Below are 24,802 nucleotides of genomic sequence, written 5' to 3' on the forward strand. Positions count from 1 at the left end.
CCTGGCCATGAATTTCCATCTCTGGATTAAGTAGGAGCAGTTACAGGGTTTCACGCTTCTGCGGTAGACTCCCAGACAGATTGTCACGCTTTGGATTTTAACAGGAGAGCTTTTGCAGTTTGCTCCTGCACAGTTGTCTGTGCTGTTCAGTGCAATGGGATGCTCACGTAACCGAATCAGGAGATCTGTGCTAGCCCCAGGATCACAGTGTCTTGCTTGTAACGGTGTGCTGCTGTGGGTCTGCATCTGCACTGTGCAAACGCCCTAGCTTAGGTTAGTACACGGGAGATGTGTCCACAGCAAAAGACGAAGCTATGGGAGAGCTACTTTTATCTGTAACAAAGGAAAAGACAGTTTCTTTCCCATATACAGCTAAAACTGAGCTTGTTATCAGGAACGCTTGAAAGAGTTCACCTTTGTCTGGGAGTGCAAGTGTCTGATTATGGTATCTACAGCTAATGGTGTATTGCAAAGGGAGAAGATGCTTGATGTACACAGGTTAACATCACACGTTTGAGATCTGAAGCCGTCATTACCAGCATCCGTGAATTTAGTTTTATGCTGCTTTTATTTCCATATACAGTGCAGCAGACCCTGATTGCTAAGAAGCAAATCTGTGATGGTTTGTGTAAGCTCCTGCCGCCTGAGAACAACGCTCTCTGCTTCATGGACAGCTTTTGGTCGGATATGTTTGGGGGAGAGGTTGTTGTTTGGCTTGTGCTGTCAGTAGAGCTGCTGGAGCAGCACCCTTGGGGGGGGTTGTTTGCTTCCCTGCGTGTCAGCCGGAGCCGGATGAGGCCTTCTTTGCAACTTCTCTTGCAGATTGGCTGCTGGGACGACTCGATTTTGCGCTGGCATCGTGAGCACAGCCAGGCCAGTGTCCATAGAGCTCAAGATGGCAGACTATTCCAACAAGCTGTATCAGCAGCTGGAACAAGAGACAGGAATAAAAACAGGTACCAGAAGTGTAATCTTGGAGTAATTGAGGAATCTTTGGGAAATTCAGCCAAAGTGCTAATACTGAAACACTAATGTAATTTTACAGTGTCTTGGAGTTGGTGGTTCCTGTTCCAAAATGATATACTTAGAGTGAATCAGATGCCAAGGAATGTTGCTAATGGGATCAGAAGAATGGGAGGAAGGGTATCAGATGCTCAAGCTGAAGGCAGATTACTTGCAAACCGTCGTCATTTCTTTTCTGTTGTTTGTAACTTGGACAAATGTAGATGAATTTTTTCAAGGAGACTAAAAAGTGTATTGCAGAGACTAGAGCAAATGACCCAGTTTCTGCACCAGTTCACTTCTCAAAAAACCAAAAGGGTTAACAAAAGCGCTAAACATAGGCAAAACAAGATGTTTTACCTTAGTCTCACTCCTGGAAACATCAAGGAAACATTGTGTTGAAGTCCTCCCTCTCTCTCTGGCCAAAATGCTGAGCCATGCACCTGATGTGGAGAACTTCAGCACTGATAGTTTCTTCGTTACAGGGACTTGTGATATGTGTCAAACTCACCACAGGTTAATAACTGTGCCTGTAATTAAGGCTATAGCATAATCTATTGCAGCTGGTGGAGCTGCCACAAAATGTCATGCTTTTAGTGGTTAAGGTTTTCTTCTGATTGAGTAGTTAATAGATGATGTTTTCTCTTTTTGCCAGTAACCTCTCTTCTCTTTTAATTGGTAGCGCATGCGCAGTTTAATTATCTTTATAAACACAAACAAATTGAGGGCAGTGGAGGGCTAGAACATAAGTCAAAATTAAATTGCCGTATTGAAATGTCGACTAAAGCTGGTTTTGATTACTAGTTGATAAGTGAACGCAGGGATCTGGGTTTTCCTGGCTCCCGCGTAATGGAAGCAATGGGTCTAAAGCAATTGGTCTGAGATTAAAAGAATTCGAAGATCCTGTCCAAATCTGACTTGACTTTGGTCATTGTCATAGGGTACATGAAGACAGGCTCTATTTCACTGGCTCAGACTCAGGATCGACTAATCTCTCTGAAACGCATTGCTTCATCGCTGAAGTACGTATAAGCAGGAAACAAAACCGGTCTCGACTTTGCACAAGCTCTCCTGCAGGACTAGTGACGGCATTTTTCTTGTGTTTTGTGGCAGTGTGATGGGAATACCTTGCGAAATTATCACCCCGAAGCAAGCGGCACAGCTCCACCCGCTTATCAACATCCATGACCTTGTGGGGGCCATGTACGTGCCAGGAGATGCACTCGTGTCATCTGCTGATGTGAGTCTGGCTCTGGCAACTGCTGCCTCGCGGAACGGTATGAGTTTTTTTTTTAATCTATAGATTGCTCTCCTGCACGATAGGTGTCTTGTTTCCAGAAAAGACTATAATTTTCTGCATGAGGATGCCATCAGTTTTGGGGCTGTAACTGGGCATTGAAGGCCAAAACTTGGTTATTTCTGTAAGGTTCATATTCTTTAAAACCCATTTTTTTTCCCTTGAACAAAAGTCAGGCTGAATTTTTTTTTCCCCCCCCACATTCTGAATCTTTAGGGATCTGCTTTGATGGCTCACGCACCAGTTTGCTGTACTCGTTGCTTACATATTTCTTTGAATAAACACATGCTGTTTTGTCATAAATACAATCCTTACTAGGACCCTAGTCAAGACTGCACATCAGAAGAGTTTAGTTATCTACAAAGCAAAAGGCACCGCTCTCTTGCTGAATATTTCATTGAGCCCATATGCTTTCAGTGGGTTTGGAAGCAAAGTGGTAAATGCTATTTGGGCAACACTTTGGCACGTTTGGAGAGGCTTAAAAGCGGAGCAAAGCATAGATTTGGTGGCAGGGATGAGGCTCATTAAGCATGAAAATCCGTCAGATTGGAAGAAGCTACCTAGGAGGAAGTTGGGTAGAGTCATTAGTGGAGACAGAATGACTATACTGTATATGCTTATTTTCTGCATAGGAACTCAGGCCAAAAAACAGTTGTTTTTCATGCTCTTAAAGTGCTGCTCAGTTTATGTGCTATTTGTTGGGCTTTGGAAGTTGTTTGGTTTTTTATGACTTGATGTCCTTCTGAGAGAGGAATAAATATTTAGAGGCTAAATGTTACAAAGCTTTTTGTGTCAGCAAGTAACGGCCTCTTTTAGTACTGCTTTTTTCTGAATACTGTTAAATGATTTTTTCACAAAATGACTGACTTCCCACAAAACAACAAGCAGTCTGGCCATCTGAAGCTTCAGACTTTGAGGCATAAAGGAATTATAATTGATGGAAGTCTATAGTTTAGAGATCTTTTTCTCATGTTTTTGATACTGGGGCGTATTTATCACCCAGATTGTCGCGTGGGAAAGAATACCATGACTCTTCATAATCTAAGCCTTTCAGTTCTGCACGTACAAGTTGCATGTGAACTGTTTTACAAATGACAGGGTTTCACTTAGGAATTTTCGAGTCAAGCATAAAAATTTTGTCTTAAAGAGAAAAGAAGCTTTTAAATTGGGTCTAATGTTAGCAGCTTGACACTTTGGAACAAAAGCTGGTGGTACTCTGACTTTCTTATGTCCTCTCAGGTGTCCAGATTCACGAACGGACGAGCGTCAGTCATGTCTTGGTCCAGAAGGGTCGTGTGACCGGAGTTGAGACTGACAGAGGACAGATTTCATGCCAGTACTTTGTCAACTGTGCTGGCCAGGTTGGATTATTAAATTTTTTCTTTCTTTTTTTCCCTTTGGTTTAGATTTTTTCTGTATTATTAAAGGAGATCTTTCAGGGAACTCCAGAAAAAAATAATAAAGCCACTTTCTTTCCATCAGACCAGGCAGACCACTTCACAGGCCAACGCTGTTTGCTCCACAGAACAGAAAAATGTCCATTTTTAGATCAGACTACCAAAAGGACAATAGTCGTCCTCCCACATGACTGCGTGCGTGCTGCAGCCTCAAGTAATTCTTGGAGTAGCAACAGACAGTTTTAGTATTGTCTCTTTTCCTCTCTCTGAAAAAGCTTTGCTCTAATTAGCAGAGCCGAGTTATTGCTGCATAGGTATTGGATTCTAAAAACTTTTCTTTTACTAAAAAAGGAAAGCACTTTCTTCAGGGATTTTTTTTTTTTTTTTTTTTTTTTTTTTTTTTTTACTGTTCATGCTTTGTCTTGGTTTATTGAAGTACATCAAAGCCATGTCATTCAGCTTCTTAGAACAGCAGGGGTGTGGAGGAGGAAAGCAAGCGTTTGCCGTTTGCTTGGCATCACCGAGTGGATGTTGACCTGCTGAGGAGCACCCTGCTGTTCGGCGGAGCAGCTCTGCCTCTGTGCCCTCTCTTGGGAGGGACACACCCTTCTGCCATGAAGGATTTTGCTTTGGCCCATAGTGAGACAGTTCAATCTCTCCCTATCCTTCATCCCGCTGCAGAAAGCTACGTTTTGAGTTTTGGGGGTTTTTTAAGTACTGTTGCTTTTCTACTGTGAAAATACATCTGACAATTGCTGTTTCTCAGCTTGCAACTGGCTGTCTGGTTAACATGGGGTCCTAGCGGTGCCTAAATCCTGTCTATTTATGCTTTTAGAGGCTGAGGGTAGTATTGACGTTGGTGTATAAATCTTATTTTGCTTTTGTATTGTAAGCTGATAATTCCTAGTCTTGAGTCAGGGCCCCACTTTTCTAGATGTTATATGAAGAACAGAAAAACAATTTTTGTCCCAAACAGTTCAAATTCTAAGAAAGCATCAAAAATCTTCTTCTGTTTAAGGTTTAAGGGACTGAACCATATCTGATTTGGTCTTTTATGAAAACGAAACCACAGAGGTGATCTGTTTACTTGCTTGCTTTCTGCCTTTTTAAATTGGGGTTAGTTTTCTTCTTTTGTGTTCTAACATGCTTTTTTTTTTCTTTTTCTTTTTCTTTCAGTGGGCCTATGAGCTGGGCCTCTCTGGGGAGGAACAAGTCAGCATCCCAGTCCATGCCTGTGAACACTTCTACCTCCTGACTTATCCTTTGAAGGAACCTCTAGCAAGCAGCATACCAAGTAAGGATTCTTGAGCTCTATTTCCCTTTTCTTGGTGAATTATATCTGCCTTTCCAAGGTGAGGTAGGTGTAATATGACAAAAAAACCTAACTAAGGGCTATCAGTTCTCAGCTCAGTTGGGATTGTGAAGTACATTCCAGCTGACTTGCTCTTAGTGTCCTCTTTCAGTGGTAGGAAGAATCTCTCTCCTTATTCTTGGGAAAACTTTTACTGCAGGAATTGAGATTTTTCAAAATTTGTCAGTTTAGGGAGGAGAAGGACCTTAACTCTAGCTTGGCAAGCTGGTGTGTTTGAGACTTGGATTGTTGCTTTTGTGGGCTGGAGAGAGGGTGCTAGCCTTGCCACTATGTTTTCCTTTCAGGCTGCTGTCCCCAAATGGCCCATCTATTCCTTTCTTCCAACTGAAGCTAAGGCTTTGCAATGGCATTTACATGTCTATGAGCTGTAGGGGCAACCAAAGCACTTGAGGTAATTGCTCCTCCTCCCCCTCCATGTTCTGGCTTTTGGCTCTCTCAAAGAAAAGCCCTTGTGCTTGAAAACTGTGATTGGGAAGTGGAAAGCTTTCTTATTCACTCTCAGTCTTTAGCAAGAGCTTCTGCTTCTGGCGAGTAATGTTTATGCTCTCCAGGGAATTCAGCTCTCTGACCAGAGGCCCTGAGTGCTTTACTTTACTTGATTGTGTAATTTAAAAAGATATATATTCCCAGCTTTTCTGTATGTGGAAAAACTACAATGGAACATGTCAGGTGGAATTTCATAAATGCTTCAAGTTGACACTACCACTGAAAGAAGCCATCCTGACCTGACTGCTTTTCCTCATGCCAGTGCTGTCCACTTTCTTCATGCTGGCATCCCTGCAGCAGACTAGATCAGTGACTCATGCCCATTAAAATTAGCTGTTCTTAATAAAAGAAGAAAAAGACAGGGAGGACAGACTTCTGTTGGTGGTAGGTCTAGTCTTGGGTGCAGTTCCAGTGGAGCTAAGCCAGTATAATAGCTTCTTGGTGCCAGATAGGTTATGACTACCTTTTGTGTCCTCCTGCTCACATTGTCCTGCTGACTTTAGTGCTCTTTAGATTCAGTTCTGTTTACTGTGCTGCCCAAAAGTTAACATGCATGGTTATGAGGGGAGTTAATGCTGGTTTATTAATCTAAGCTGGCTCACCAAAGGGTCACGTGAAAACCAGAACTGTCATGAAAGTGTGGGGTTGGGGCACTGAGACTGTCCCTTCTCATGGCAGTGGGCCGCTAGTTTGGCCCAGCCTATCACCAGACCTCAACGCAGTGTTTGTGGAACTGTGGTCTGAGGTATTTACGCCTTCTCTCAATTCCCTTCCCACGTCTTTTCTTTCCTCTGCAGCTATTGTAGACCCAGATGGCAGGATCTACATACGCAGCTGGCAAGGTGGCATCCTCTCGGGAGGCTTTGAGAAAAACCCCAAACCTCTCTTCACAGAGGGACGGAACCAGCTGGAGATTCAGAACCTCCAGGAAGATTGGGATCATTTTGGTATGTCAGAGGGAAAAGACCAGCAGCGATGAAACATGTGGCTTCAGCAGAAGGCAGAGTTAGCAACAAGGCAGGCTGTTGTAGACCAGCTAGCATGTGTGTCTGCCTTTATCTGAAAGGTGTGCGAAAGATGAATGTTCTCTCAAATTCATTCATCTCCATTTGTCAGTAATCTGTGTAAAACCCCTTTACCAAGGACTACACCAACATCTGTGTAGCATTTAAAAACACCCACTCACCTTCAGCATATATTCATTTCCTCTAGTGCAGTGAAGTACTACATAAACCTTCCAACATTGTTCTTCCATCGCATTTGATTTTTGACTGTCAGTGCCGCCTGCAACTCCTCTTGTGACCCTGTCGACGAGCGCTGGTGACCTGCCAGGTAGCCATGGCCTTTTGTTTCTGCAGCTCTCTTCAGCAGTGACTGCCAAGTGTGTTTCCATGGGTGGAAGTTTTTTTGTGGACAGAACTTCATGTTGTTGCTTCCCAGACTTCATCCCACCATTGACAATATGGTGGTTTGTTATATTCCAAATGTTCTGTCTTTTTCTTCGCATATTATTTGATTCTGTTTTTATATTCTGTATGTACTTTTAAGTGGAGGGCCCTTTCTGTGGGAAAGAACGTAGTGTGGTCTTTTTTTTTTTCCTCTCTTATTACTCATAAGCTCATGTGTGCTGTCTCATCATTACTTCAAATTTGCCTTTTATTTCAAGTCAGAGATCTTTGGTTCCCTTGTGACTGCCCACAACTTGGTCTGTGACTCTAAGCACAAATAGACTTTCACTGAGCTCTTTCTGCATCCTTCCAGCTCCTCCCCAGTTCAAATTGATTTATCTTATTTTTCTGTCTGACGGATACCTTATTGATACCATAAACAGCTTAAACTCCGGGGTGATGGGGCAGAGCCAGAATGGGGTGCACTTTTGTGCTGGAATATGCTGAAAGTTTTTAGATTTATAGATGACTACAGGCTTGCTTGAAGATACAGTTTCACTAATGAACTGCTTGAGCTCTGCACCCAGTTTCTCCCTTTTGGTTTTCTAGATATCGCTGAAATGAAACGGCACCGCTCACTGGCACCCACAAATTGCCTAAGTTTTGGAAGCAACTGCATGCTCTCTTCCACCATTACCCTTTTATAAGTTCAAACATACTGGCATGCTGAGCAAAGTCATAGCTTATTCAGCAAGTATTTGATCCTGTTCTAGGGCTACAGTTCCTGTGGTTTGAGCTCTTGTATTACTACTTCGATCTCCTTTGGTTGGAACACCTTTTGGTTTTAAAATAGCCTGCACAGTTGTTTAAACATTGAGCTGGATGTAAGGACAGATTTAACACTGACCCCTCTTTTTATCAATAAGGAAAAAATAATGCATAACTTCAGGCTCTCGCTCTAGAATTGTATCCATGAGAGAGGGAAGAAAAATATCAGGTCAGAAAGACTATTTCTGTTTGTAACTTCTTAGTTGTGTGAAATCTGATTATTTTAGTGCTTGTATGTAAAGCAGAGGAGCATTATTAGTGCTGAATCCCAAGGGCTTCTGTCTAGAGTACTGTGCAGAGGTACTTCTGAACAAGAAAAACAAAGTAGATAGCTTATCCCCTTATTAATGCTCTCAGATATCAGACTGTGAAGAATTGCAGAAGGACCTTTCAAGCGTGACTGAGTGATAAAGTGGCAAGGAAATTCAATGAGGATAAATATGAAGTGACGCATGTGTGTGTTGGGGGGTGGGAACGATCTTATCTTCGCCGTACAAAATGATGGGCTTTGAGCTGACCTTGGGGTTATTTTAGCTCCCCTCTAAGCTGAAGGTAAGTGGAGGTTGGTAGAATATGTCGGACAAGTGTCATAGATTTGCCTGCCCTTATTCTTCCCTAGGCTTCTATTTATGATGTCTGTTCCCCTTGCTTTCCCTTACAAAATTAAGCACCCTCTTCCACTGTTGAAAACAATACCAGGCTAGATTAACTCATAGTCTGAATCAGTAAAGCTGTTTTTGTGATATGCTGTGTGATCCATTTTGAGTAGTTTGATTAGGTCTGCTCATCTTCTAGTACAATTCAGCTGCTACACCGTTTATCCTGTGAAGTATTGAAACATGGAAGCCGTTTCCATCCGTTCAGCTAATAGCATGCCCTCTTTGTCATGGTTTGTGTAGGCTGGTTTGTGTCCGGCTTGAAGATGAAGGTGAAATAGCTGAAATGCTTCAATGCTGAAGGCGGTGACTTTCTGTCTTTTCTGTTTGTCTTGGGTGCTAGAGCCGCTTCTGAGTGCCCTTCTGCGCAGGATGCCAGGTTTGGAGGCTCTGCAGATCATGCAGTTAGTGAACTGCCCAGAAACCTTCACGCCAGATATGCGGTGCATCATGGGAGAGTCACCCACTGTGCAGGGCTACTTCGTTCTGGCTGGAATGAACTCAGCTGGTATCTCATACGGTGGGGGAGCAGGCAAGTAAGTGGTTTAGCACTATTATATGTATAAGTAAGGTTTTAATGAAGAAAAGAGGCTGCTCAGATGATCCTTCTGTATAGACTGTTCTGATCAGTATTTGAGACCTTTTCTCTGCTATGCAAAGACGACTTTTTTTGTTTCCCACTCGAGTGAAGGAGGGGGGTGGTTGCCATAGTCTGATTATGTTCTCCTGTGCGTGTTCCAAATCTGTGTTGGACTTTTCTCCTATCCTGTACACCTCTCTTTAGGAACCACCTTTCAGTGATCAGCAGCCTGCTGGACACTGAAGAAGCTTCTTGTAGAGTTAACTGGTTCCATTTTTTATCTACTGGAAAGAGATAAAAGCTTAGCACAACCCATATTCCCTCATCTTCTGTACTTCCTGATCTCCTTTAGTTTTTAATTTGGCCAAAGCCCTTAGAGCATTCAAGTTGACACTACAGTTAATTTCTCTGAAAACAGTGAATCTGATGCCAATGAAACACTGCATATGCCATGCGAGGTGCTGCCAATATAGTTAAAGACTGCCAGTGAGCTAAGGATGTCATCATTTCCCAGGAAAATCCAATTCCTGTGTTAATGCAAATACTTCGACAGGCATAGAACTGCCATCCAGCAACAAAGTGGCTTGCAAAATGGTCATGCCTTCCTCTGACCATCATTTGGTTTCGGCAACCCAGCATCCATTCTGTCATACAGTCTTCTTAACAAGCTACTCATTTTTCATGGGAGATCTCAGTATGTGTTTGATTCCTCTAGTTTCTGTCCATTGTCTAATAGTTTAACTCACCAGGGAAGGAAATCATCGTTTTTCTTTCTCATAACAAAATACGGAGAATCTTTGCAGTGAGGTTCTCTAAGAATTTGAATCACTTTTGAAGGTAAAATGGTACTTGTCCATGTGTTGCTGCAGCCTCAAGATAAGCAGCTTAGCTTGCTAATGTAACTTTTAATGACCAGTTTCAAACCCCTTTGTTTTTCTGTTTACTGGCTGTGAACAGATCCTTCTGCTCTGCTTTGGTCTGAGCTGCCTTTGTCCTTTAGCTCTGGAGCATGCCTTCCTCCTTCACTGCTAGAAGTGTAGCTAGACATAACTTGGCTGGTACCTCGTGCTGAAATGAATGCTGTCACTGATGGTTTGTGGCTGAGCCTACACCAGGTACTGAAAAATGACAAAGCAGTCGGCCTCCTAACTCCAACTTAAACGTACTCGGCGCTCCCTTTTGTAGCGTAGCCTGAGGACTTGACAACGTGGCAGCCAGGCTACATGTCCAGTCTCTGGCTTCATTTACCATGTGTCCTTAACTTCCTGCTTCCCTGTGTGTTTCATCTTAATGGGAGATTAGTAATTTGGATATCTGGTGGATGGGTTTTATAAAAGGGAAATCTTCCGGATTCTACTAGTGTTTAGAAAATCGTGTTAGTTGTGTTCTCTCCCTACTGCAAGAAATTCTTTTATCCAAATTGCCTTGCTTCTGGGCTTCAAAACTAGACTCTTGCTCGTAAGACATTGACTAATATCTCAGTCTTTCTTTACTTCAACCAGGTACCTGGCAGAGTGGATGGTAAATGGTTATCCATCAGAAAACGTCTGGCCTCTGGATTTGAAACGTTTTGGTACTCTTCAGAGTAGCCGCACGTTCCTCCGTCACCGTGTGATGGAAGTAATGCGTAAGTGAGGTCTCTGTATTCAGCAGTACTTGCTGCACTGTCTCCCCTCTGACAGCCTTCGTCTTTCTGAGAACCATTTTCCTTCCTCTTGGCCTCCCTTGTGGCAATGCAGCCTGTTCCCAGGAGAAAGGGAAAGGACGGTCTTGATGTGTTAGCAGCATTCTTATTAACCTTTAATCTTAAAGAGGTGCTGTTGGTACAGTGCTTTTTTCTATTTATGTGCTTTGCCTTTGGTACGGGGCACAGTTGTTTTGGACTCCAGCCTAATAAAACTGTATCAAGATCTTAACTGGGAATATTATGCTGTCTCAAGCATCCTTATACTTTGTACATCACAACAATGTGGAAATACTGTTGTGTCTAACTTAGCAATATGTAATCCAGTTATCTTAAATCATTCAGTTAGTCTTGGTAGACACATTCTGCTTTCTCATATCAGTTTGTGATACGTATCTTGCAAGACAGATTTTAGATGTCATTGTCCCTGTCTAAAGCCAAACTTAGTTTCTTCCTGTTTGATTATCTTTCCTAAGATAATCTGGACACTTCTTTCTGAGCTTCTGTTAGAAGGTATGAAATACACCCTGAGTAGCAAAACAAGAACAGCTACTTGAACACAAAGTCTAAACAGTAAAAGTGTGTTCAGGTGAAAGCAGAGAAGTTGGGTTAAAGCTCTTAGACCAGATATATCCAGGAAACAAAACAATCTTATGCTTTGACCTTCCTCCCTAAAAAATCACTTTGTACTCCTCTTGGCATTGTTCTGCAGTTGCTTTTCAGTAAATCTTGATTCTGATGACTACAGAACCTCTAGCTTTTACAAAGTAAGTACTGTGTTCAGTTTTGGTGTTACGTTCCCATACTAATCCATACTTCCCTTTACCCACTTTTTCAGGAGTACCAATCCAATACCAAATAATGATAATAAAATAATTAGTTATGAGGCAAAAACAGTAGAAGTATTCAATCTCGTCTCATCAGCTACCTCATCTTCAATCTTAAGTAGTTTTTGACCTAAGGAGATCCAAATACAATCTTAACATTTATAAAGAAGTATTCAAGTATCCTTGAATTTTACTCCCTAGTAGTAACCAGGGAGGATGTTAAATGTTTATCAGTGTAACTTTTTTTTCTAAATAAGAATATTATATATTAGGTGAAAAGGTGTAGGAGCCATTTGGAAAAGGTTAGAATTAGAAAGAGCTGAGCTGCCAATATTTAAAGAAGCTGAATTAGATGGTCCTTGTAGCAGTGGGCTGTCTGCCATAGTGTTGGTATTGTCAGAATGATCAGAGGCTGCTACAGTATGCTGTCAGTGAAGAACCAGGAATAATTAATACTAGTCAGCATGGTTTCATGGGGGAAAAAAGAGTTTTGTTAAGTTATCTTGACAGTATTGTCATGAGACCAGAAGTATTTGTCAAATGTAATTGTTCTGTGCACATATTATTACTCTGATTTTGAATAGCTATAAATGAATCAAAACAGATTTGCTGATTTCCAAAAATAAAAGAGGAAAGTCGGAATTGTTTTGAAGGAATTTCATTGATGGTTCAGATATTAGTAAACTTCTTTATAGGTATCTGGAAGAAAATTTTAGATAAAAATAATCACTTTACCTAATAATGAATCTTTGTGACCATTGCAGCTCTCATTTGTGATCTGAAAGTTCCCCGTTGGGACTTCCAGACTGGCAGGCAGCTGCGCACTTCACCGTTATATGACCGTCTGGATGCACAGGGAGCTAGATGGATGGAGAAACATGGATTTGAGAGAGTCAAATATTTTGTCCCCCCTGGGAAAGGTGAGATCATGTTTTCCTCTGCCTAGTGCATCCATATTGGTCTGTGTGAGCTCTTAGTTCATTAAGTTTATGAATTGTCCCTTTGATTCTTCTTTACATTAGATCTGCTGGATTTGGATCAGAGCAAAACCTTTTACAAACCAGATTGGTTTGATATTGTGGGTTCAGAAGTGAAGTGCTGTAAGGAAGCAGTTTGTGTCATTGACATGTCATCTTTTACTAAGTTTGAAATAAGCGTAAGTACCTAGGAAGTGACAAAGCATCAGCCTCGTAAAGGCAGCCTTTTGTTTGCTATCAGCTGCTTTCCTAAAATGCTGTATGTCCTATTGAGGATAGATGGAGGAAGCCAAGCTGTATGACCAAATCCAGGTTGTACCACAATATTTAGCTTAGATCGGGTTTTTTTTGTCTGTCTAGGACTTATAGAAATACCAGCTCAGTCTAAAAAAAGAATTGGACTGACGTTTCGGAAAGCTTTGACACTCCGTCACCATTGTATCCTATTAAGCTTGAGCCATCAGTGTCAGTCATTATGAATTGAAAGAATCTGGGCCAAAATTTTGGTGCCATCTTAAACTGCCCCAGTGAATTTATATTGCTGAGACAGCTTGTCTGACTTTCCCTTTGGATTCATGTAGTCCACAGGAGACCAGGCACTGGAGAGTCTGCAGTATCTCTTCTCAAATGACCTGGATGTGCCGGTTGGGCATGTTGTGCATACAGGCATGCTTAACGAGAAAGGGGGTTATGAGAATGACTGCAGCATAGCACGACTGAACAAACGCAGGTAGGTGTGCGCACAGCATCTTTATCTGCCCCTCGTCCTTTTGATGTTAGAGCCTCTAAGAGCCTCTTAAGGAAGATCATTAGCTTATTTTTTCCCCCTGTAGTAATCTTTTGCTTTCAAGAAAAGTGTTGATTCTTTACCTGCACTCCTAATTCAGTAACCCCAGTGAGAGAGGGAGCCCCTGAATTTACCATTATTGGGAAAAATGCACCTTTTTCTGGTACTACAGATAAAACATAGATTTCTACAAAATTGTAGGCCTTCAAATGTTTCTCAATTGAAAAGGCAAATTGTTTTCAGTCATTAGTGTTTACTAATGTATGTAATCATTTAATATGCAAAGAAAATGTTTGCTTATTGGCTCCTGGGCAATATTCTCATTGGATTTCCATGCTGAAGGTGCTTCTTTTTGATTATTTCAACTTGCATTACAGGGTGGTTACTCTGATTCTCAGCTCTGCAGACTCTCATGGTTCTTGTTTGTGCTCTCTAACATGATCGCATGACCTAATCATTAGACTCACTGTTTTGGGCTCTCTTGGCAATTTAATAAAAGTCTACTCATTTTAAAAACTTTTTCATAGTCCAGCTTAGTGTTGGTTTTATTTCTCTAGCCCATTTTCTATGCATGTTTTCACTATGTTGGTGTGAAAGCATTCTCCTTTGCAGCTCTTACTGTTAGAAACAGGTTTTCTTTCTCTTCCTCTTCTGTCTATATTCATGTATTGCTTAAAAGTATCATCCTACTCAGTGTGAAACTCTCAGCTTTCCCTCTTGTTAATCACTTTTGGAGATGTATTGTTTGTGTCAATAATATGTTGTAGCTCACAGTTTATATGAAAGATACTGTAGAGAGTTGTACTACAAATAACTGTCATTTTCACATAACAAATATAGTTCTGTTTTGGGAAGCTGTTAATCATAGTCACTGTTGTGTATGAAAAGATTTTTGCTGAAACAAGAAATTGTTTTGAGAATTAAGCTCTGTTTTGACTGTTAGAGTAGCCAGAGCCTCTGGTCTTGAAGAGCTGCCAATACTTTTGCAAAATGCTTATGACTTTTGGGACGCCCTTGGCTCTTCAGAACTGCCTGCAGTCCATTCCTAGTACTTCTGTTCCCTTTTTGTCACCAGACTATTACTGATGCTTGAAGATTGGGGTTTGCTGTCATGGCCTGCGATGACGTTGGTCCAGAGGGCCTTTGGTCATGGTCATAACAAACCAGCTTTTTTTGGTCTCACGTTAGCTTGGAAGTTGCTGAATGGCTCCAGTAGTTCATTGGTAAAGAATGAAATGAATCATCTTGTGGCTGTCTGTTCATAGTTTCTGGGTTTCAATTTTTCTATTACAGCTTCTTCATGATTTCCCCTACTGACCAGCAAGTCCATTGCTGGGCCTGGTTGAAGAATCGCTTGCCCAGCAACAGCAGCCTAGCCATGGAAGATGTGACCTGGAAATACACGGGTAAGAAATCACCAAAAGTGGGCCTCATTATGCAGCCTGAAATCGCAAATGCTGCTTTGTGCTGCATGCCAGTTAATTGTTTAATGTGTCTACGGTGGTGCTTGAGTCTCTTTTCCAAACAATTGGATGAAGACAGCAATTCAGACTCTTCCTCCTAGAAAGCACAAACTGTAAGACAGCTTTTCTTTCCTGCAGACTGTCAGAAGAGTCTAACCGAACCCCATGACTCTTTCCTTCATTCCTAAATGTAAGCATACCTATTATTTCAGTAAACGGCATGAGCTACACAGCTTCCCAAGGAGCGATAGAAATTGGGGCAAGAATATATGCAAGTCAGAGACTAGGTAAGACCTCTCTACTCTCATCCTGACACCCCTACCTTCCTCTTTCTAGCTCTCAATCTGATCGGCCCTCGTGCTGTGGATGTCTTGTCAGAGTTGTCATATGCCCCGATAACTCCAGAACACTTTCCTTCTCTCTTCTGCAAGGTGAGTAATTGCGCTTCTTTTCTCCTCACCCTGTTAGGTTTTATGAAGCATGGGTGGGAGAAGGGAAAGCATTCTGTTTTGGGTAGTCAGAGGTGAATTTAAAAACATACATATTTACTGCAGTTAACTGAGCTAAATTGGTAATGCGCTCACTGGGCTCACTTGCTTAACTACTTCTCTTTAGATTCTACTTGCTGAGCATACAGGTGAATACGAAGTTGTTTTAAGTATTCTGCGCGCAGTAGGCTTGGTGCTGTTTGATGTCTTGGCACGTTGCATGTAATCAGTTATGAAGTTATCAGTCAGAGAGGCAGCTGGGATCAGCGACTATGGAGTCATTGTCTCCTGTTATGTCAAAAGGCTAAGCAGATATCTATTCAACCTCTGTCTTGTCTTAAGAATACAAGCCTTTGTCCTGGCCTAGTTCAAAGGCTTACTGCTGAGTGTCGTGAAGTGATTATGAAGTCTGAATAATGTGGTATCACTGTTTGTATTCTTAGATTTAAATTCTTTGCATGTAGGCCAGTGGTAAACTACAGTGAGGAAGGGGAAAGGGCTGGTCAGTGTGGTTTGTGTGATGGATTGTGCTTCTTCTGGATCTCTGTGCTGTGTTCCAGTTTGGATGTTTTCACCCCCTCTGATTCTGCAGGAGATGAGCGTGGGCTATGCTAATGGAATCCGCGTGATGAGTATCACTCACACAGGAGAGCCTGGATTCATGCTCTATATCCCTATAGAGGTAAGAGTGCGCTGTAGCTGTAGCTACTTAAGGCAGTTCCGTAAGTGCATAATGAGTAACACTTTCAAAGTTGACTCAGGGTAATGAAATGTCTCGTTTTACAAGGGGAGAAGTCACGCAGGAGGGTTTCCATGTTCTGTACAGCATTCTGACTGGCCAGACCTCTTGTGCTGCAGAGGCAGGACATCAGTGGTGGTGTGTTAGATGCTGTCTCTCTTTCCTGGTGTTTGTCTGCAGCCCTGTGTTTTACCCTTCCCTCACAGTACGCCCTTCATGTGTACAATGAGGTGATGAACATGGGACAGAAGTATGGGATTCGGAATGCCGGTTATTATGCGCTCCGCAGCCTTCGCATCGAGAAGTTCTTTGCGTTCTGGGGCCAGGATCTGGATGCCTTCACCACTCCCATGGAGTGTGGACGTGAGTTCCAGGTCAAGCTGGAAAAGGTATGGTGGAAACCTGACACTAACTCCTGCAGTGGGGTCTGCCAGTGCAGAAGGGGGGTGGGCAGGAGAGCAGGACTACTACAGTGAAAGATTGCCATCTAAGGGGGTATATCTCTTTTGTGAAGGAGCTATGTGAAGTACTTAACTACTTTATAAAGATGCTAGAAATAGCAAAAACATTGTCTTCCTGCTTCTTGTGCCACTTCTGCAGCACACGTTTCCGTGCTGTGTAACATGTTCTGTGTTGCTGATGTGCAGAAAGCTCGGCAGAGTGGAGAGTGCTGTTCAGCTTGTAAGTGCTCAGAGTTCCTGGTTCTTCCAGCTGTTTCCCCAATTTGATGGAGCAAAAGCCAGCTTGTGCACCAAGTGGCATTTGATGAAGTCAAAAACATACGAGAGTAGGCACCACGGGTAGCAATTCTCTATTTTTACTAAAACACAGAACAACGTGGAGTTGTATCCTGCTTATTTGTGTTGGCAGGTGCCATCTCTCTTACTTGCTTATTTTCTTCATTCTCGCATCTTTGCACCGGCCAAAGCAATTGCTTGCATCAGATAATTTAGAGAAGAAAATTTAATGGTTAGGGATACAAATTTCATACACTATTACTGTTTTCCTCTAATTTTTAAAACATAGTATGCTTCTGGAGCCAGTAATGTGGTGAAAACTAAAGTGAATTTTTTAAAGGCCCACTTCAAAAATATATTTTGGTATCTTTTAATACAATTTAGCATCTGGAACAATAAGCATGGCTGGAAAACCTCTGTCTGAGCTGGGTTTCTTGCATACAGAAGCAGCCTGTCTTGAGAAAGCATGAATTCCAAGCTTAAGTTACCTTGTGTCAATCAGCAGCAGCTGCTACAGTTCATGTTCCTTTCATCAGCAGATGCTTCCTTCTCTCCACAGGGAATGGAGTTCATTGGCCAGGAAGCATTGTTAGAGCAGAAGCAGAATGGTGTGTACAAGCGCTTTACCATGTTCATTCTTGAGGACCATGACACAGATATGGACCTCTGGCCCTGGTGGGGGGAGCCCATTTTCCGCAATGGCCGCTACGTGGGCAAGACCACCAGCAGTGCCTACAGCTACACTCTGGAGCGCCATGTCTGCCTTGGCTTTGTGCAGCACTTTGATGAGAAAACAGGAGAAGAGCTGGTGGTGACAACTGACTTCATCAACCAGGGCGAGTACGAGATCGACATTGCTGGACAGCGCTTCCAGGCCAAAGCCAAGCTTTACCCCTTCAGCTCCCTCTTTACGCACCGTCGCCGCAAGGATGAGATGGAACTGAGTGGCTACCAGAGGGAGTAATGCTGACTAGACCCACTCCTTTTCCCAAGCTGGAGTCTTCTGCCATCATCTTTCAGTCCCTCTCCTCATCCCATATTTCTTTCATCTCCTTTCTTGTCTTGCAATTTTTAAACTTTTCCAGTGTGTTACATTTTGTACATTTTAGAACTTTTAATTTTCAAGCTTTCTCAGCCCTTTGCCCTATGTCTCCCCCCTTCAACCCTTCGCTTGCCAGGCTTCCCCATGCCCCAGTGGACGACGGGCAGTGTTGAGCATGCACCCAGAAGTCTACGGGAGCATACAGTGGGAAGCCTGTGTAGGAGTGAACACCAGAGACCCTAGCCTTACGGTGATGGGAAGGGTTCAGGTGAACGCCTGAGGACTGCGCCCTTTCTGTCTCTTCTCTGGTGGAAGGCTTGAAACAGCAGGCATTTGCTGCCTGTGGTTCAGGTTTCCTGTCCCCTTGGCTGAACTCCGTGTGACTTCACCTTGCTCTCCACATGTCACTTTGTAGAGGGGTCAGTGCATTGGCACACACAGCAATAGAACGATCAGCTACCTCACTGGCACAAGACATAGCGTTGCGCGAGCAGCAGCGAAGAGACAGGTCTTGGTACGTTCCGGCCTGTCACTGCCCCCGTTTGCCCATCGTTTTTTTGCTAACAGGGAGTCAAATAGAGTTAATCATCAGGTCATTGAGGTGACGGTAGTGCTGGTAAGTTTTTTTTGTTGTTACTGTTCAGATTGGGTTTTTTGTGGGGGGTCCCTGAAACTAAATGGCTTTCTATAAACGTAACTGAAGATCAACATGTGTGTCTTACTTCTATAAAGGAAGGGGATTTCTGGAGTTTTTATTAGCAGAAGGACTTATTTCTAACAAGGCCAGATGTTAGTCTTTAATGTTAATAGCACTGTCGAAACGCTGTTTCGGTTTCAGCTGTGTGGTGTACTGTCTCTTTGTGGATTCTCTTTCACTCTCTGTTGTTTATGTGACCTGGTCAAGCCTGTCTGGCAAGGTTCATGCAGCAAACGCAAGTTTCGTATAAAACTTGTGTTAGTTTGGGGAACTTGAGCCGCAGGGGGGAACAACATCTTGTGTTTTCAGCTGACTGTGGCTATTTTGAAATTAGAGCAAAAGACCCAGCATTTGTCTCACCTATGGTGCTGATAATATTGCAAGAAACACTGTGCTTTTTCTGGGAGTGAAAAAGCATCTCAGTAACTCCTGCAGGACTCAAGGAAATTGTCTCCTGTTTCTCCCCTCAAATCTGTCACACTCCTTATTTCTCTGTCTTGGTGATACCTCAGCTGAAGGGAGTAAGTTTATGTGCCAGGCCCTGAGGATAGAAGCGGGATTTTAAATTGCTTTCCTTCAGCAAAGCTCTTTGCCATCATGCTCGTAGAGTATGCTTCAGACTGTGCAGTTGGGATTCACCCCTTCTCAAGGTGTCAAAACATGCCCTGATTGAAACACTGATGGCAAATGGCAAAGAAGTGGAGGGGAAGGCAAATTGTATTGCACAGATTTACCTCTCTTTTTCCTTTTCCCTCTTCCCATTGTGAGCTCAATCAAAAGCAAAGATTCTCTTTATTTACTTGGAAGAGATCTTTTGAACATTTTCCCTGCCTCTGGCACCTGCTTATTCTTCCCAGTCTTTCTCCTCCTGTCATAGCTGACATCTTTCTGTCTAGAGTTCAGCCTTGCGCTGGTGTCTGCCCTGTCAGCCACGGGAGCTCTTTCCTCTGTGATCTAGAACCTTTTTTGGACACTTCCTTTTCCACTGAATGGGTGAGCATCAGTAAGGTAAATGTGAGCAGATCAGTGCCCAAGACGTTGCCAGATTCTTGTTGTATAAAGTTTGTTTTCTACTGTTTTAGTTGCTTCACATCGTGCCTTGAGCTGAGTCTTTGATCTGTCAGTATGCAATACTTATGAGCTAGATGTTCTCAGCATACAAAGGGGGTTGGATGGCTTTCAAGGCAGAAAAGGTGAAAGTCCAAAACCTTTACGCCTTATAATAGGTTGTCAGAACAAGCTCCCCCATGGAGTGTGATACAGAAGCTGTGAAACCAAGGAATGGAGAACTGGGAAGGGGGTGTAAGAGGAAGAGAGAATTAAGGATTCAAGCGTGTGGTGACAGGAGATGCAGTGCGTTGAACATGGATGTCACTTCTTTGAGCGTGCTCTCCTCTGTAAATAGTGGATTCCTGTGCAGTGTGTGTCATCTTTAAGGATTTCAAACTTGTTTTCAAACTGATTTGTAAAAATTCCCCTCCCTTTGAAATGCAGTGACTGTAGCAGGATAGCTGTTTGAGATCTCACGGGAAAGAGATGACCACATGACTATGGAAGGTGGAGATTCAGCTTGATTGTCATTTCTTCCAAATTCCTCTATTACTGCTGTCTGAATTGAATTGTTGCCTGGCATATCAGGATTAATGCCCTGTTTAAACTAAAGCCTCCTAAGGCGTCTAAGAACAAGTTAAAATCCAGAATCACTTTTTTGCTGTCCTTCCTCCTAGATGTTATAATCCCACTATTTTGGTATGTGTACCAAAGAGGGCCTCTACTCTACCAGCATGTGATGTGGGAATAATGCACGAGGTCCCTCAGAAATACTTGTCCATTCTCCTCTCTCAGCTTCTTACATGGGACATTGCTCTGCCTTCCTTATCCAGGGAAAGAGGTGATAGAGCAAAGAAAGAGTTTTATACTTGACCCTTAGGATGTGTCTTAGAGCAGCCCTTCAGATTAGAGTTTATTGGTCATTTGTTGTCACTGGTGAGGCATGATAGTTCTTCAGGAGAAAATAAAGTGTATATCTGAGGCGAACTAAAGTACTTAATGCAGCTACTGGAGAGAGATCTTAGCTTAAACCGTTCAGTTTGTTCTCTGGAGGGTTATGACTAGTTAAGACCAAACTGAAAAGTTAGCAGCACGCTGTCCCGTAACAGCCATTTGTTCCTGAAGTATCATTTAAGTTGCAAACAGTTGTATTCCTTGTTTTTCCTAATTTATGGGTGCCTATTAGTTCCTCACATAACTCATGTAATGTTACATCCCTCCCTAAGCTGTCGTATTTTGTCGATTCCTTGAGTGGGTGCTGAAGGATTTGAGTAAAATCTGTATTAGAGAAGGACTTTATTGTTCATATTTAATGATCTGAGGATAAAATTAAAGCCGTCTATTTAGGAATGATGTTTTCTGTTTCAGGAGGGTGTATTACAGCGATTTTCGCATCTAACTTTGCCAGACTTAGTTTCTTCATGTTTTCTCTGTGCTGACTCCCAGTGTGCAGATTTGATATGACTTAGGGGACAGTTTCTTCTTTTTATTTTGTGGCAAGGAGGGAAGGTTCTCACTTCATCTCAAAGTCTTGGTACAAGCTTGCGTTCCTCCTTCCTACTGTAGCGTTCAAGCTGTCTTAGCCCTTGTTGCTTTTCCTGTAACACCACTTAATTCCAACCCGTGCTGCTGTAAATCCTCTTGTGAGCAAGGTTCCCCTCTTCATTCTACCTAGTGCTTCATCATCTGAGCCAGGTTTGCTCTAAATCTGTCTCTTTGTGTCAAGTTGAAGCTCTTCAGCTTTTGGATGCTGCAGATACCAGTGTCCTGACTCCCACATGGATTTGTGGCTGCTGTCACCCATTCCAGCAGCCCCTGCTCCGAGCTGCTTTACCCTGCAAACCTCTTTCCCGGTGCCTGCAGAACTCATTGTGCGGGAAGCTGGACTGAGACCTGGTCGAGGTGAAAAGTTACCTGGAAATTCTGTTAATCATATCAGTTACTTGATTCGGTCCACCATGCAGCCTCTCCAGCTGTGCAGGCACAGTAAGAGAGGCCTCTGGGGTGCCAAAAAGAGATCTTCTTAACAGCCTCAACCTTTTCATTCTGTTCCCTTCCCCTTCTGTTGTATAGGCCACGCTTCCATTTTTCAGCCCTTCCTTCTTGTGCTGATATTTTCCTGCTGTCCTTAACACCTTTCTAATGTCCTTCGTCTGCCAGTTGAGCACATTAATTCCTTTTGCCCCCCTGAGAGCAGGGCACGGCCAAGTAGAAGCAGGCAGGGGGATGGAGACCAGCTGAGGTGAGATGGAAGGAGAGGCATGATTGCAGTTGCATCCTTTGTCCATTACTCATCCTCAACCACTTGAGACCAGTCTCGGAGAGATTACCAACCACGATTTCCAGCTCAGGGCGCATGTTTCTCTGCAAAGCTCTACAGACTTAGTGCTGGACACACACTGAGCAATAGCTATGATTGTAGATGGAATCAGGACAGTGTTATCTAGGAAACAAGAATGACAGCGGCGCTTGTTTTCCAACATAAGTTTCCCACTATCACTTTTCATTCAGATGAAAGTAATCAGGCCAAACTGGAGGTAGTGGTGAGTTTGTGCAGTAGATTGCTTGAAGCACTTGTCTCTCTGGCACGTTCTTGCAAGTAGTGTCCAACTGCAAAGGTACGGCATCGACAGTTGCATGCCCAGAGCTAGCCTTCAGCTTCCATCCCACTTTACCCAAAATGTCTGCTTTTTGTGCAGAACTTTACAAGCAAGGTGGTTTCCTTGTTTGAAAAAGAAGGTTGCTTGCAAACACCTGAATCTTTCTTATTTTAAAACAGAATGCTTAACCACTGGTAAAGGTGAGCAGAAAGTTCATAATCTTCATATTTGTCGTACCAAATGATTTTATTATAGTACCTGGTCAGGTTAATTTTAGCCCAGTTTGGGATGTATTTCTGTTTTAAACTACCTTTTCCTTAAGCCATTGCTAGGGTTTTTAAAAAACAAAACAAAACATGGAGGCAGGAAGCAGGGATGGGGGGGGAAGGGGTTAATGTCATCAGAACACTTCAAGCTGTCTCGAAAAGGCATTTGGAAATTTTCTTTGCACTTTAAACTTTTCTTAAACATTGTAATTGTAGTGTGCTTTTAACCCTCAGCAAGAGCAGTCTTTGCATTTGAGGGAGGAAGAACTTTAAATATTTGTAAATGCCTTAAAGCTTAGGTTAGGTATTTGTGCACTGATCGTGTGTGCCATTTGATTTCTTACTGAAGGTCTGTATTCTGAACGTGCAGAGCAGATACAAATGTCAGCAGATATTTTTGAGAACATACTGGGGAGAGTGGAAGCTAATTTTCCAGTACGTTGCTCATCTGCAGACTGGAATTTGTCTTGACCTGAAATAAATCAGTTGGGAGACCCCGTTTAAACACACCGTTTCTGTGCCTGTGCAGCTGTTTGTGCTGACACATGTTCCCTTTTTTTCCAGAAATGTATTTATTCAGCATACTGCTCATGCTGTAGTGGGTTTTATCCTTTGTTTAAAGGAAGAAGCCCTGGTTGGTTTAGAGTATGAGTGTCTCATTGCATTAAAGGAAACAAAATTCTCTGCTTGAATGCTTTCTTTACTGTATTAGCTAACGTTTGCAGACCTGAGTCGGCAAATGGGGGAGCTGAGGCTTTTTCAGCAGTGGGGATCTTTTTGTGTTGCCCTTAGTGTTTGTTCAGATGACTCTGAGACTTCTTATCTCCTGTTTGTTTTAAAACTCTTTCGTATGGCTAATGTCAGGTTTGCTTTTGAGTGACGGTATAAAACATGCCACTTCTTTGCAGGTATGACAAACTCAGCTTTGTTCCAAAAGTAAGATACCTTCAGGAAGAGGAGTGGGCAATTATAACTTAAGAAAGGTGTTCACCTTCGTATTTATTAATTTGTTCATACTGATAACAACTGATCTTCCCACACAGATGCTTGATGCCTGCTGCTGCGACAAGTTTAGCAGCTACTCGAAGTTGTTGGCCAGCCCAACTAGTGATTGATTCCATTTTCTTTGCAGATACAAAAGTCCTAAACTTCAGCCTTTCTCTGTGGCACAGTTGGGCTTTCTTCCATGCTGCAAATAGTTTTCCCTGCCTAAGGCCCAAGTCTGGCTTTCCCACAGTGGGACAAGTTACACTTATACCTTTATACCCACAGCAGCAGTGTAATCTGAGGCAGATGAATTTCCCTAGAGTTGTTGATTCTCTTGCATCTCTTATGGCCAGAATTATAGCAGGGCAGGTATCCGATCGTGTATGACCTTCTGCAAGGCAAATGGTGCGAGCTGCACTTGGGGCCCGCAGGCATACTTGTGTTACGGAGCATACTGCCTCCTGCCTCCAGGCAGCCGAATGATGATAACGTTTTGTGGCTCTTCGCTAACAGTTTGGGACAACCCCTGTTGGCAAGATGTGGCCCAGATCAATTCCTTGCTGCTCTTCTTAAGACAGCCTGCTTTCTTTTGCCACTTTCTGTTCTGTTCCTGGCTGTGCATGTGTGACAGCTCCCGCTGCCATCGCCGCCGGTTTTGGAGGAGACCCAAGTTACGTGGGAGAGGTGCTTCCCGTTCTTTGACAGGTGTCCAACGCAGGTTGGTAGTCTCCTGAGCAGAGACTGCCAACTTGCGAACTGCATGCAGCGCTGGACAGCCCTTCTCAGCTGATACTTTGAGTATCAGATGCACCTTAATTTTGTTTGCCCAAAGTCCTTTCATGCTTTTAGTAGTCTCCTGAGAATTGATTTTGAAGGGCTGGGAGGACTTCTAAAATATTCTACAGCATAAATTTTAAGAACAACTGGAGTTTGAACCTGTGAAAGTATTTTCTAGTGCCTTACGCTTGTGAATGTTGTGCAATTGATGTAACTGAGAGGGGACAGAGCAAGGAACAACTTCAGTAACATGTTTCCCCATCCACTGCAAACATCTCCCTCTCCCCTTGCAGGGTCTCGGCAAGCAAACACCAACAGATCATTTTGAGCAATGCAGTGATGGTTTTTAATCTGTTTGAACTTTGGGATCGAAGAAATGTTCAAGTGTACAATATTGCGCCGCGTAGTCTGCCTTTGTGAGGAGCAGTAGCGTTACTTCTGTTGGGTTTGAACTGGAAGGGGTTTATGGGAGAGACAGAAGCTGCTTTGATTTTGGGGAGGGGACATGGACAATTGTTCCCAAGCGCACAAATAAGGGTGAGCTCGCTGCTGTCCGCTGAGGCCATGTTATTATATATGCTGTATTTATATCATGCTTTATTTCATTTAATATTTTTGGTTGGCTTCAATGTTGCTAGGTTTGTATATTAATAAAGAGGCATTTTAACTACTCTT

At 42.8% G+C, this 24,802-nt stretch overlaps 1 protein-coding gene across 1 annotated transcript in view; it reads left to right on the plus strand.

Moving 5' to 3' along the window:
• Positions 1 to 24,802, plus strand: part of PDPR (pyruvate dehydrogenase phosphatase regulatory subunit) — a 29,363-nt gene extending 4,561 nt beyond the window's left edge. The window contains exons 3-19 of the mRNA XM_067302689.1: positions 823 to 956; positions 1,943 to 2,024; positions 2,116 to 2,279; positions 3,539 to 3,660; positions 4,873 to 4,990; positions 6,352 to 6,501; positions 8,770 to 8,962; positions 10,509 to 10,633; positions 12,282 to 12,437; positions 12,540 to 12,673; positions 13,076 to 13,224; positions 14,575 to 14,687; positions 15,081 to 15,175; positions 15,825 to 15,914; positions 16,178 to 16,360; positions 17,268 to 18,366; positions 24,421 to 24,802. Of these exons, the coding sequence (XP_067158790.1) occupies positions 823 to 956; positions 1,943 to 2,024; positions 2,116 to 2,279; positions 3,539 to 3,660; positions 4,873 to 4,990; positions 6,352 to 6,501; positions 8,770 to 8,962; positions 10,509 to 10,633; positions 12,282 to 12,437; positions 12,540 to 12,673; positions 13,076 to 13,224; positions 14,575 to 14,687; positions 15,081 to 15,175; positions 15,825 to 15,914; positions 16,178 to 16,360; positions 17,268 to 17,672 (2,413 nt within the window). The 3' untranslated portion in view covers positions 17,673 to 18,366; positions 24,421 to 24,802. The remainder of the gene's footprint in view (positions 1 to 822; positions 957 to 1,942; positions 2,025 to 2,115; positions 2,280 to 3,538; positions 3,661 to 4,872; positions 4,991 to 6,351; positions 6,502 to 8,769; positions 8,963 to 10,508; positions 10,634 to 12,281; positions 12,438 to 12,539; positions 12,674 to 13,075; positions 13,225 to 14,574; positions 14,688 to 15,080; positions 15,176 to 15,824; positions 15,915 to 16,177; positions 16,361 to 17,267; positions 18,367 to 24,420) is intronic.

The sequence above is a fragment of the Apteryx mantelli genome, chromosome 10, assembly GCF_036417845.1.
Source record: "Apteryx mantelli isolate bAptMan1 chromosome 10, bAptMan1.hap1, whole genome shotgun sequence".
NCBI classification, from domain to species: Eukaryota; Metazoa; Chordata; class Aves; order Apterygiformes; family Apterygidae; genus Apteryx; species Apteryx mantelli.